The sequence below is a fragment of the Akebia trifoliata genome, chromosome 15 (genome assembly GCF_017979445.1).
Source record: "Akebia trifoliata isolate Shusen 1 chromosome 15, ASM1797944v1, whole genome shotgun sequence".
Classification (NCBI taxonomy): Eukaryota; Viridiplantae; Streptophyta; class Magnoliopsida; order Ranunculales; family Lardizabalaceae; genus Akebia; species Akebia trifoliata.
In genome coordinates this window covers 25,286,864-25,300,794 of record NC_141389.1, presented here as the reverse complement: position 1 = coordinate 25,300,794, position 13,931 = coordinate 25,286,864, and the positions used below count along the sequence as shown (strand labels likewise).

Genomic DNA, 13,931 nt, shown 5'->3' with positions numbered 1-13,931 from the left:
GTCAGGTGTGTTTCCTTACTTGCGGCCTCGTTGGGTTGGCATGTGGATAGCTTGCCCTCATCTTATTTGGGGATTCCGTTGGGGGCCCCATAGAGGATGGTGTCGATTTGGGAGCCGATAGTAGAGAGAGTTGAGAAAAAACTCGTGATTTGGCAAGCAAATTATCTGTCCAAGGGGGGCAAGTTGACTTTGATTAAAAGTGTCCTATCTAGTATCCCAGTCTATTTTTTATCTGTGTTGACTTTGCCCCGTAGTGTGGAGTTAAGGCTGGATAAGTTGTTTCGTAATTTCTTATGGCATGACAGAGGTGGGGGTAGAAAGCATCATTTAGTTAATTGGAAACAAGTTTGCTCAGACAAGAAAAAGAGTGGCCTCGGGATTAGAAGACTCGGAACAATGAATCTAGCGTTGAAAGGGAAGTGGTTATGGAAGTTTGGGTCTGATGGCAATAACTTGTGGAGACAGGTGATAGAAGGAAAATATGGGGCTAGGCGAACAGGGTGGGAGAGTGGCCCAGTTAGACACCCGTATTGTTGTGGGATGTGGAAATGTATTATGAAAATCATTTCTCTATTCAAGTCGAGGCTTAAATTCAAAGTGGGTCAAGGGAACAAAGTTAGATTTTGGGAGGATATTTGGTGCAATAATCAACCCCTTATGGAGTTGTTTCCTTCTTTGTATTCCATATCCGCGAAAAAAGGGTTTCCTATCATAGCATTCCGAAGATTGATAGACGGCGAATGGGCTTGGGACTTTGGTTTCAGAAGGGGTCTTGACGGCTTGGAATTGGCAGAGGTTGGTAGAGTAATTGATGTTGCTTCGTGCTTTGAGCTCCGTAGGGATCGGGAGGATGAGAGAGTGTGGATGGTAGGTTCTCAGTGCGTTCTTTCTACCATTCCTTGTGTAATGATGATGGTGATATCTCCTTCCCATATGAATCAATTTGGGGCCCGAAGGTGCCAAGTAGAGTTGCTTTCTTCACATGGACAGCTTCTTTAGGAAGGATCCAAATGACGGATTTTTTGATGCGACGTAGGTGGTATGGGGCAAACTGTTGCATTCTATGTATGGATAATGGGGAATCTTCAGATCACCTACTCCTTCATTGCAAATTCACATATGGAATTTGGGCACATTTCCTTAAGTTATTTGGTATATTAACTTGCTTGTCCAAAACAATAAAGGACCTTTTCACGAGTTGGACATCGAGTGGATGTTCGTTTGGTGGCATGAAGAGGTTACTTTGGAGTATTACACCATTCGCAATATGTTGGGGGGGTGTGACGAGAGAAAAATGGCCGTATCTTTGAGAGGAATAAAAAATATGGCACAGAAACAATTATTTCCATTTTGGGCCTTTTGTTTTGTTGGTCCAAAGTTTTTAGAGAATTTAGAGAGATCTTCTTCGAAGATTTTATTTATAACTGGGATGGGATGCTTTATATTTCTGGTGAGTAGCATCTTTTTGTAAGGTCTTGCTAGGATGGTCACCTCGATTGGCCTAGTATTATTTTCTTTTCATATGAATATATTGCTACTTATCAAAAAAAAAATATAAATGAGTTCCAATAACATGACTCGCCAGATGGCATACTCAATAGACTCACTGATGTGGACAAGTTCAGAACCGTAGATCCATATGCCTCGCTATACATGATTGCAGTTCTCCATAAAAAGGTGTCTCCCTAGCGAGCTGTGTATCCTGTGTCGGAAAGATCTACAGTTTTCAAACTTGTCCATGTCAGTGAGTCGCTTGAGTATGCCATCTGGCGAGTTATTTTATCAGGACTTAATATAAATACCCTTCACTCCCTCCTCATTTCTCACACAAACAACCAATCAAATCTTGTTCTCTCACTATGGCTCATGCAGCTCTATCTTTTCTGTCTCTTTTCCTCATCATCCTTCCTTCTCTTATAACTGCCCTAGCAGGTGATGGATGCAAACCGTCTGGCACTCTAACTTGCAGGGGAGGCAAAACCCATCCAACTTACACATGCTCACCTCCAGTCACACCTTCCACACATGCCCGTCTTACTAATAATAATTTTGAGAAAGGTGGTGATGGTGGAGGCCCTTCAAAGTGTGATAACAGATACCATATGAACGCTGAACGTGTAGTTGCATTGTCCACTGGATGGTACGCACATGGCAGCAGATGCGGAAAGAAGATCAAAATAAGAGCTAAAAATGGAAGGACTACAACTGCTAAGGTGGTTGATGAGTGTGACTCTAGGCACGGCTGTGACGTGGAGCATGCGTACCAAGGTCCATGCGCCAAGAACATTGTTGATGGTTCCAATGCCGTGTGGCACGCCTTGGGGCTTGATATAAATTTGGGTGTGGTGGACATCACATGGTCCATGGTCTAGGTGGGCACCCCTACAAGATTTGTGGTGTTTGGTTTGTTTCTCTTGTAATTTCTTTTTCACTAGATAGTATGGTTAGAATAAATGGAGATATCAGCTAGTTTAGTTGTCTAGTGGTGTGAGTGGATGGTTGGCTCTTTCCATGATTAAATAAAAGCAAACAAAAGGTTTGCCCTACTTGACTGTTGTATTAATGAGGTTTTAGTTTTATTTATTTATTATTTTAATGATGGATGTCTGGACCGTAGGCCCCAACTAGTAGGGTAAAATTACTGGCCTCTTAAAACACCATATCTAACCCATATCCTTAATACTTAGAATACCATCTCTCATCCCAATCCCCAAGTACGTGCAATATGCCACAAATCACACATATCAAGTAAGCTGGGATAAAGCCCTGTGAGTGGCCAACGAGGGGTTTGAACTTTAAACTCAAGACTTCTCCTTTTTGGAAGGAGATCCTGGCCATTGTACCTAATACTCATGGATTACTGTACGCGAGTCTTACCAGAAACTTAACTAAATACCCTAGTCTTCAATCCACGGCAAAAAATTCTTGATTTTCAAATTAGAGTTTTGGAGACAAGATCTTCAAAAAGAAAAATCAAGAATTTATATATTTAAATTGAAATGTAAATTTTAAAAAAAAAAAAATTGATAAAATAATGACCCAGATACCATTGGCTACATTAATCCAAATAGTGGGGGTTTTTTTTTTTTTTTTGTTTGATTGTTTTAAGTCCTTAATTTATTGGTTGAACTAGCAACACACCCATCGTATCTGGGCTTGTCAGTTGTCCAACAACTGGAATGGAAATACAAGTTTCCTAGGGATTAGTTGTGATGGTGATCATTAGTGTATCTTCTCCCATCTTCCCTTGGAGACACAGTACCAAAGATTTTACTATAGGGATCTCTTTCACTAGAGAGCTTCTAGAAATTGTTTAGGATCAATGAACGGATTAGATATGAAGAGAAAGAACGATTTTCATATCTCAAGGTTTTTTACTTTTTTTCTACATCAAATATTTTCATTAAAGAACATTTTCTATAGCAAAAATTAAGAAATAAGAAAGATAAATGGTAGAGTCCAACTTTGAGCGACCAGGCTGTTTCAAAATTTTAGAGTAACCCTCCTCATAACATCACACATGGCTTTTTGTATTTATATTACACCCCTATTTTTTTTTTTAATATATATTAAAATTACCTTCTTGGAGGCACCATGTGTAATCCAAACAAGAGGATTGTACCAAAATTTTGAAGTGGGATGACCTCTTCAAAGTATTTTCCATGTAATATAACTCTATTTGCTAACTTTTATTGACATAATTTGCATTTTGTAATTGAGGAGGTTGATTCCATTCTTAAAAAACTTTTGAAAATTATTTTTGATGATATTACTTGTAATTATTCTCAGAGATAATTTAATAAAGTTTACCAAATAAAAAAAATGCATTTAATGACCATGAAAATTCTCCAAAGAAAAATTCTAACACAATGTGAAAAAGCCCAAATTTGACTGCCTTGGGCCATCAAATTTCATAAAATTCGATGGACCAAGAGGTCAAATTGGTGTCGAATTTTCATTGTCAATTTTTTTTTTTGACTAGCCGAAACTGTCAAATTAATAAAGGATGGAAGAAATTCGACAACTCTAAACCGTCAAATATGAGAATCTCAAGAATTTCGACAATCTAAGACTGTCAGAATTCAATTTCTAAAATTCGTAGGCCTTTGCTCGTCAATTTATTCTGTCGAATTTTCTAGTTTTCTCATAGTGTAATCACTAACGACTTTTAACATGCACAGGGATGAGACGAGAAGATATGATAATAAGTCATTCAAATTTCATGCAACTTAGACACAATGTATAACAAAAACATTCCAACATTTTTCTTTGTCCAGTATAGCATTCCTTAATATTTTAAGACTTCGATAGGGAAGACGCACTACAGAGGATTTTGTCATTGCCCCCGATTTGGGATCTAAATTTTCTCAAATCTCAAAGATGGAGCGAGAAATAAAAAAAACTCAAAATCAATATTTTCAAAACTTAAATACGATATGAATTTCTTACAAGTAATTTTGATAGATTTTTTCCTAAAAATTGAACTTATGAATAATTTTCACATTTAGAAATATACCTGTATAATCAAAATCTATATATCCACTGCATTCCAACCATCATATCATAACGAATATACATTACTTTAAAATATATAACTATTAGTATATTGTAAAAGTGTACATAGATCAAATACATATCTCATATCGATCAACAGTTGTCCATGCCATATATACTAACTCTTACTCTTTGGACATATACACATAATTTTATATATATAAAGAAGTTCAAAACTATACAAAATAGTTCTATTAAATTCCAATCTCAGCTCATATATAATAAAAAATAATGCTCATCATTCTAATCTTGCGATCCTTTTATATAATATTCTCCATCAGAAATATACATATCGATAGTTGGGACATCTATGAATAGATAAACAAACTAATCTATTACGAATAATACATGTTTTTAAATAAGTAAACAGGAACAAATAACATTCAAAATATAATAATCTTTAATAAAATAATAATAAAATATTTTCATCTAATAATAAAACAAATGAAATATAAACATATCATAAAAATATCAATATTGATAATATACTTGATAAGAATAACGAGGTACATGATTGATACAAAAGTACCGATTTGTATATCAATACTCCAATATTTAACCAATGTAGAACTCACCATTGGTTCCTGATTTTATGGTCGATTTGACAATTTATCATAATTGATTGATCGTTTTTTTTCAACTCAAGTTGGTCGTTAATCCTTAACAAAGATCAATCATTTGATTATTATAAACTTCATTGTTATTCTGTGGTATGCATGTGTCCTCAATTAATCTAGTCATATATAAATCATATTTATAGTATAATTTGTTATTTTCGAATAAAGATAAGATAATAATATCTCGAATAATAGATACAATAGTATTTTCAAATGGTATCCCATACTAGTAGAAAGAATTTCAAATTCCTATTATTCTAAATTAATTTGTTATTTTTTGAAAGAGCTACCGATTAATCGTATAAGTATTTATTATCCTTTTAATGAATAATATATATATATATATATATACATACATTTGAAATAAATCAAAATAAATTTGCAAGTGTGATGATCTTTCTAAGTATTCTCGAATTATAAACACGCAGTAGTATATCAACAATAGTAAATCATAAAACAGTAAACATCTATGTACACCATAATACGGTTACTATCATAATTGTATCCCATGTTCTACTGCACAGTATTTAAAAATACTATAAATTTGAAAATTTCTCAACACAAACACATACAGTCGAGAATCCCATTCTCGATTCTAATCAATCGAAACTTTCATTCTTGATTTCATTTAAATTTAAACATTGATTATTTTTTAATAGAATATTATCCAATAAAAATACACTTTCAAAATAAGACGTTTTAACTATTTTTAAAATGAATACTCTACGAAAATTATTATAAAAATCAATTTGTTAAACAAATTAATTTTCTAGTTACACTTATCAAAATTCATTTATTTTTATTTCACAATATTAAAATATTCAAGAAAAGATATAAAACAAATTATTTTACAATTCGATGCATAGATTTTGAATTTAAATCATAATAAATTTAAAACTAACTATCAAAATTGAACTAAAATAGGTTTCATTGAAAACTATATTACGAATTTGAAATTATAAGTTTCTTATCTTTACAATTGAGTTTTACCCGTCCCTATGACATTAAAATGATTTTTCTAACTAATTTTCTTAGTGATTCGACAAAATATTTTAGTGATTAAGTAAATCTCGAAATTGTAGATATTTTGTTCTTCAGTGTCAAATCTTAGTTCATGCTTGAAACATGTTTAAATCCCGATCGAAGGTAATGTAAACGAATCCACTATCAAAATCCACTCGTCTTTTTCTCTACTTCTCTCTCGTGGGAAATGAAGAACATGAACTAAGATTATAATATATAATAATATATAAAATGAATAAACTTTGTTATATAATATGTTAACACATTTATAACTTATAATATATTATAATATAATATAATATAATATAATATAATATAATATAATAATATTTATATTTATATTAATTACACCTCACCTCTTTAACACACTTAGTGATTTCAAATCTATCCCTCTTATATAAATAATTATAATTAAATCCAATTTTATAATAAAAAATTATTTTAATATTTTAATAATAATAAAATAATAAAATAATATTTTTTTCATATTTTTTTTTTCTGTTATATCCATTACATTAGACCAATTCGAACTGTGTAACTCGAATTTTCGAAATTCCTTACAGATTTTTTCTATTGACAATAATATCCCTTACATCCTAAGTTTTCTTAATAAAATTAATATTTTCCTAACTTATCATATTAAAATTGGATTTAAGCATGTTGGCAGTCAAAACTATGTTTTTTGATATTTTTGAATTCAATGATAATGTTCATTTGATCAAAAAAACTTCCTATAAAATTTTGAATTTTATCTACTTTAACTAAATATTTTAATTCTTCGATCATAATCATCGTAAGGTTCTTTGAATTATACATTTCATTTGTTAAATTCTCCTTTTAGCAAATCCTTATTTTAGATCGATAATATCAAGATTTATTTTTAATATATATTTTTTAAAATTTAAAAAGAAAATAGGTCAATATAGTTGACTTAATTCCTCGATTTATGTAATAAAACTTCATGGCATTACAAATCCGTTCCCTAGCAAGGGTAGACTGACCCATTCTCTTATTCAATTCCATTTTCCCTGTTATTTTGCTAAATGGTAGACCGATTCCTTAGGTAACATTTATGTCTCTTCTTAACTTGTCTTTTGATGACTTCAAATAAAAGCATTTAAGAATAATCTCCAAGTCAAAGACTTAAAATTGGAGGTTCAATTCTTTCACAAGGAGTCTTTAAAAGATTTTCTTTGACAATTTCAATCACATTCAACATAGTTGTTTTTGTTATTTTCCTTTCAAGTGAGATTTGTAGGGGTAGGATCTCCAGGTTTATAAACTTGTAAATCCTCATGTTTTGTGCGATTATATTATCTTTGCTATTTCGATTTTTCATAAATACATCTTTGTAACGGCATAAAATTAATTCCCGACTACAATATCCAAGGAAAGAAATCTATTGGGTAGTTGACTCGAGATAATCATCCCTCTAATTTATTATACTGAAAACATTGGGTAAAGGGATGCACGTAGGGTTGCAACTAAAATTGGGAAGGTTTTAAGCCAACAAATTACGACGTGTCAGGAATAAGAGAGAATCTCTCTCATTTAGAAAAGAAGGTAGTCGACTAATTCTTTCCAAAATTGACACTTCTGACTTTGAAGTGGGCAACCCACTTCAAAATTTTGATGAAACCTGTTCCCATTATGACTTCAAAATTGACACTTCTGACTTTGAAGTGGGCAACCCACTTCAAAATTTTGATGAAACCTGTTCCCATTATGACTTATCGTATTTAATTCACATCCCCATTTTTCATCAATAATTGGGGATACCTACTTGAAGAGGCTATGTGTAATCCAAGGAAAAGGATTCTTTCAAAATTTTGCAGTTGGCTGCCCGCTTTAAAGTTTTTTTCAAAATTGACAAAGGATATGGAATTTGCAGGGATTGAGGAGCCAAAATCAATAAATTTATTACTTACACTATTTGATACCAACACTATTGGGAGCAGATCCTACGTAGCAAGTTTTCCCTGTAGCACTTTATCCACAGTGCAGAAACTAATAAAGTAAGAAAAAATATAACACCACGGCCCTCTAGTACTGTTTAGGTCTTAGATCTGATTCAATAAAAAAAATCTGTGATGATCCAACACATTTAAAATGGATGGTCACTGAACCTTCAATATTAAACAAATTTTCAATGATTTGTTTTTTCTTTTTAGCTGACTTGGTATTCTCCTAACCGTTAAAAAAACCCTACAAGGTGTTACAGGGAAAACTCGCTACAGAGGATCCACTCCCAACACTATTAATCGAGTACGAATTTGTTGTTAAGAAATTCTCGTGCTAAGCTGATGAACCAATGTCAGGTTGCCATGTGTATTAAAAAGGCACTTAAAATCTGATCTCCTTAAACGTCCATAAATTCTCTCTCCATGCCACCAACCAATCAGTCTTGCTTCTTTAATACATGTGGCAACCTGCCATTGGTTCATCAGCTTAGCATACAAATTTCTTAACTAACTTTAACAGGTAAACCGGCTCCTCAAATAGCATTTATGTTATTTCTCACTTGTCTTGATCATTGAATTATTATTATTATTATCTTATCGTGGGCATCCCCACCCTTTGTATGAGACTAATTCCATGGTCACATGTACCGCCCTATTGAAAAAACCTACATGCAATTGATTGAGTTTGAGGGTCAACCAGACCGTGGACGCTGGCCCCAATGAATTCATTGTGACCCCAAGGAATTCATTGCTTTGTGGGGTTTGGAACACTTGACCTACCCTCATTGAGGAGTAAGGTATCAAGTTTCTTGGCTTGCCACTAGGCCAATCCCTTGGTTTATCTTGATCTCTGAACATAAATCCCTTGACTGTCGTGATTGTGACTTTGACTATTCTTCATAATAAAAAATTCCAAATATCTCCTCAAGAATACAATATAAATAGGCAGATTTATCAAAACATGCACAATTTTTCGTTTATTTACCAAAACGGTACACTATTCAAAATATTTCCGAAAACGGTAATTTTACAGTTTTCGGAATTAATTTTTTTTACCAAAACGGTAAAAACAGTAAAATGTATTTTTTTATACCGAAAATACCCTTTTTATTTTTTGACTAAAATTACGAAAATAAAATTGATTTCGGTAAAAAAAAAAATTGTAAATACATATGATTGTTGGATTACCGAAAGACAGTGAATTTTTTTATTTGGATTTTCATTTTTTTAAGTTTTAAATTATAAATACATATGTAAAACAAAAAAAGGGTATTTTCGGTATAAAAAAATATATTTTACTGTTTTTACCATTTTGGTAAAAAAAATTAATTCCGAAAACGGTAAAATTACCGTTTTCGGAAATATTTTTACCGTTTTCGGAAATATTTTGAATAGTGTACCGTTTTGGTAAATAATTTCAAAAACTCTACCGTTTTGGTAAATTATTCATATACCCATCACTCCCTCATCATTTCTCACATCAAACAACTAACCGAATCTTGTTCTTTTACTATGGCTCATGCAGCTCAACCTTTTCTTTCTCTTCTCTTCATCATCCTTCCTTCTCTTATAACTGCCCTATCAGGTGGTGGATGCAAACCATCCAGCACTCTAACTTGCAAAGGAGGCAAAACATACCCAACTTACAAGTGGTTCCCTCCAGTCATACCTTCCACACATGCCCGTCTTACTCTTAATGATTTTGGCCAAGGTAGTTATGGTGGAGGCCCTTCAGAGTGTGATAATAAATACCATAATGCGAACACTGAACATATAGTTGCTTTGTCCACTGGATGGTATGCACATGGCAGCTGATGCGGAAATATGATCAAAATAAAAGCTAAAAATGGAAGGGCTACAATTGCTAAGGTGGTCGATGAGTGTGACTCGAGGCACAGGTGTGATGCGGAGCATGCATACCATGCTCCATGCGCCAACAACATCGTTCATGGTTCCAATGCCGTGTGGCACGCTTTGAGGCTTGATATAAACTTGGGTATGGTGAACATCACATGGTCCATGGCCTAGGTGAGATCCCCCACAAAATTGGTGGTGTTTGTTATGTTTCTGCTGTAGTCCGTTTTTCATAGATAGTATAGTTAGAATAAATGGAGAGACCAACTAGTTTAGTTTTGTAGTATTTGGAAGTTGGATGGATGTGACATGGATAATTTTTTTTTTTTTTTCCCATGTATGATTGGCTTCTTCTTCCATGATTAAGTAAAAGCAAATGAAATGTTTGCCCTACTTGACTGGGGAACGGATCCTCTGTAGCACTACTTTCCTGTAGCTCTTCTTCTAGAGTATATAAAACACTACATTGAGTAAAAAATAACAGCCCAGGCTTCTTGGTTTCAATGTTTAGATCAGATTTAAAAAAATAAAATAACATAAAAAACCTTTTTTTAGTGCTTGATCAAACATTTGAAAAAGAACGGTCATTGTTCTCTCAAATTTAAACGTACAGATTTCTTTTTCTTGATTCTATGGCAAGCTTTCAACCGTTGGTAAGAGCGGAGGGAGCTACAGGAAGGTAGCCCTACAGAGGATATGCACCCACTTGACTGTACTATTCTATTTGAGTCTTTATTTTTAGGAAGAGGCGTGTGTGTTGCAATGTTGGATTAGCTGCCTTCCGTATTGGACTCGCTCAACCCGGTTGGCTCATGGTGATAGATTTATACCTCTAGCTCAGTAGCTCTTAATATATGCTATTTTATCTTAGTTCTGGGTGTTGGAACCTTAATCCAACATTGGGCTTATGTGTGAATGATAATGTATTGTGGACTGTTATATATATTTAAGCCCATTTAAAAAGTGGTCTACTAAGGTTTTGGGCTTTAATGTATTTGATAGGGTGTGGGCCTTTAATGTGTAGAGACTTAAGGGTATTTTCCATCTTTATGATGGGCTGAGATGGAAATACCAAAAGATAACAAGGATTCAGTTATCTATTTATGATAGTTATGGTCCCCAAATCACACGTTCAAGATTCAATTCTTTCTGACTTCCCATCAACAGAGAGATATAGAGAGAAAAATCAGAATAAGATAAGAAGGAGACCAACAAAGAAAGAACGTGTTGATTTGGAAGTCCAATTGCTCGACTCTAAACAGTGATTGGTTGCTATGGATCCAAGTATGTTTCCGCAGATTTGTTTACATTATCTCGATGATTTGACATGGAGGATCTTGGTTATTATAAATATTAGTTTAAGGTTCAGCCTTGTACACTTACAAGTGGTATCAGAGCCTTCTTCATGTTAATCCATTGAGAATCAAGTTTGATTTATGTTTCATAAAATTAGATTTTGTTTTATATATATATATATATTTTTGGAATTTTGCTGTGAGCATATATTCAATGTTTTGAATCAACTTCTATGGATTCAAATTTAGGCTTTTGGATTCAGTTTTTTTTTTAATTAAGAATTTTTTGTTTATTAATATTGTTCTAGTTTCCCCATTTATGATTTTCAGATTCAGATTTTCTAGTTTCAGTTTATATATTTATATTCTTTTGGTTAAATCAGTTTGTTTATTATGTATTTTTTTTATGGATCCAGTTTTGATTAAATTCGAATATTGGTATGTTTTATATATATATTTTGAGATGAATTAATTAAAACAACATGTCACCAAAGTGATCTCTCTTGTGGAAATTAATTTGTTTTGGAATATAAACGGTTGCAGCCATGTAAATTATGTGAATATTGACCGGCCCAAAGGAAGGAAGGACAATATTTAATAGAATTTACATATGCACCTGTAATAATAAACACGTGATGATTATTAATTTTTTTTTATATGTGACCAATAAATCGGCCTAAAGGAAGATTTATTTTTCGACATGTTCTTATTGTCACTATTTGATTATTGCACCAAGATATCACTCACAAGTTAATATTTTCTTGTCCAAAGACAGCATATTAATGGAGTACCTGGTATCTTGAGATGGGATTTACCTTTATTTGAATTTATAATTACTTTTGATTTTGAGACTTATGTAAGCTTGTTTTGTTTGGTGGTTGTTCTCTGATTCAGCTTTAAATAATCCTGCTAATATTACTGCCACATCAACTCTATTCCTATGTTAAATGGCACTAACTTCAAGTCATGGCAAGAGAACCTCTTGATAGTTCTCGGAGTCATGGATCTTGACCTTGCACTAAGGGTTGATCATCCTACACCTCTTACGGATAAGAGTACCTCTGAAGAAAAGAGGGATGTGGAAAGGTGGGAGAAATCAAATCGCATGTGTATGATGGTCATGAAGAAGGCCATTCCGGAAGCATTTAGGGGTACAATGTTTGACAAGATCACTACGGCTAAGGAGTTCCTTATGGATATTGAAAAAAGGTTTGTCAAGAATGAAAAGGCTGAGATAGGTATGCTCTTGATAAGTCTAATCTCAATGAGATATAGGGGTAAAGGCAATATCAGGGAGTACATCATGGAGATGTCTCATCTTGCTTTCAAACTGAAAGCACTTAAGCTAGAACTCTCTGAGAACTTGTTGGTGTATCTAGTTCTGATATCCCTTCCAGCACAGTTTAGCCAGTTTAAGGTGAGTTACAACTGTCAGAAAGAGACTTGGTCTCTGAATGAGCTCATCTCACACTGTGTTCAGGAAGAGGAAAGGCTGAAACAAGATAAGACAGAGAGTGCTCACCTGGCCTCAACCTCTAAGGACAAGGACAAGGGAAAGAAAAGGAAAAAGGGTAAGGAAGCTGCAAATACAACACCTCAAAAGAAACAACAAAAGAAACAGGATGAACCGATAGGTACTGGTTGTTTCTTCTGTGGTGCTGAAGGGCATAAGAAGAAGCATTGCACCAACTATCACGCATGGCGTGCTAAGAAAGGTATGCTTCTTAATTTGGTTTGTTCTGAGGTTAATTTAACTTCGGTACCTAGACACACGTGGTGGATAGATTCTGGTGCAACAACTCACATCAGTGTGTCTATGCAGGGTTGCCTGAGTTGCCGAAAACCAAATGATAGTGAACGATACATATATGTGGGTGATGGCAAGACGGTTGAAGTTGAAGCAATAGGAAACTTTCGATTATTGTTAAAAACTGGATTTTATTTGAATCTTAATGAAACATTTATTGTACCGTCTTTTAGACGGAATTTAATTTCTATTTCTACTTTGGACAAATCTGGTTATTCTTGTTCATTTGGGAATGGAAAATTTAGTTTGTTTTATGATTCAAAATTGGTAGGTTCGGTTCGTATCAGGTTATGATAATCTTTATTTAATTGATACAATTGCTTCATTTAATGAATCCCTGCAATTAAATACACGAGGTATAAAGAGAAAATTAACCAATGAGAATTCGGCCGCATTATGGCACAAGAGATTAGGCCATATCTCCAGACGGAGAATAGAAAAACTTGTGTTAGACGAAATTCTAGACCCTTTAGATTTTACAAATTTTGATGTTTGTATTAACTGTATAAAGGGGAAACAAACCAATAAAAGGAGATTTGTAGCCAATAGGACTTTGGAAGTCTTAGAACTTATACATACAGATATTTGTGGGCCATTCCCTGCGGTTGCTTGGAATGGTCAACAATATTTTATGACATTTATAGACGATTTTTCAAGATATGGCTATATATATCTCATTCATGAAAAGTCACAGTCGTTGGATGTGTTCAAAACTTATAAGGCTGAAGTTGAGAACCAACTCAGCAAAAGGATCAAAAACGTCAGATCTGATCGTGGTGGTGAGTACTATGGTAGATTTGACGGTTCAGGTGAACAACGT

At 33.6% G+C, this 13,931-nt stretch overlaps 2 protein-coding genes and 1 pseudogene across 2 annotated transcripts; all 3 read left to right on the top strand.

Moving 5' to 3' along the window:
• Positions 1-1,859: 1,859 nt before the first annotated feature.
• On the top strand, positions 1,860-2,372 carry LOC147384781 (ripening-related protein grip22-like). The gene has a single exon (XM_086424979.1). It carries the CDS (start codon positions 1,860-1,862, stop codon positions 2,370-2,372), a length of 513 nt encoding a protein of 170 aa, XP_086281105.1.
• A 7,295-nt stretch (positions 2,373-9,667) lies between these two features.
• LOC147384780 (kiwellin pseudogene) lies at positions 9,668-10,183 on the top strand (annotated as a pseudogene).
• Positions 10,184-12,016: 1,833 nt separating this feature from the next.
• Positions 12,017-13,336, top strand: LOC147384779 (uncharacterized). Its single transcript, XM_086426625.1, has 2 exons — positions 12,017-13,019; positions 13,127-13,336. The coding sequence occupies exons 1-2, from the start codon at positions 12,245-12,247 to the stop codon at positions 13,153-13,155; spliced, it is 804 nt and encodes a 267-aa protein (XP_086282751.1). The 5' UTR covers positions 12,017-12,244; the 3' UTR covers positions 13,156-13,336.
• The last annotated feature ends 595 nt before the right edge of the window (positions 13,337-13,931 follow it).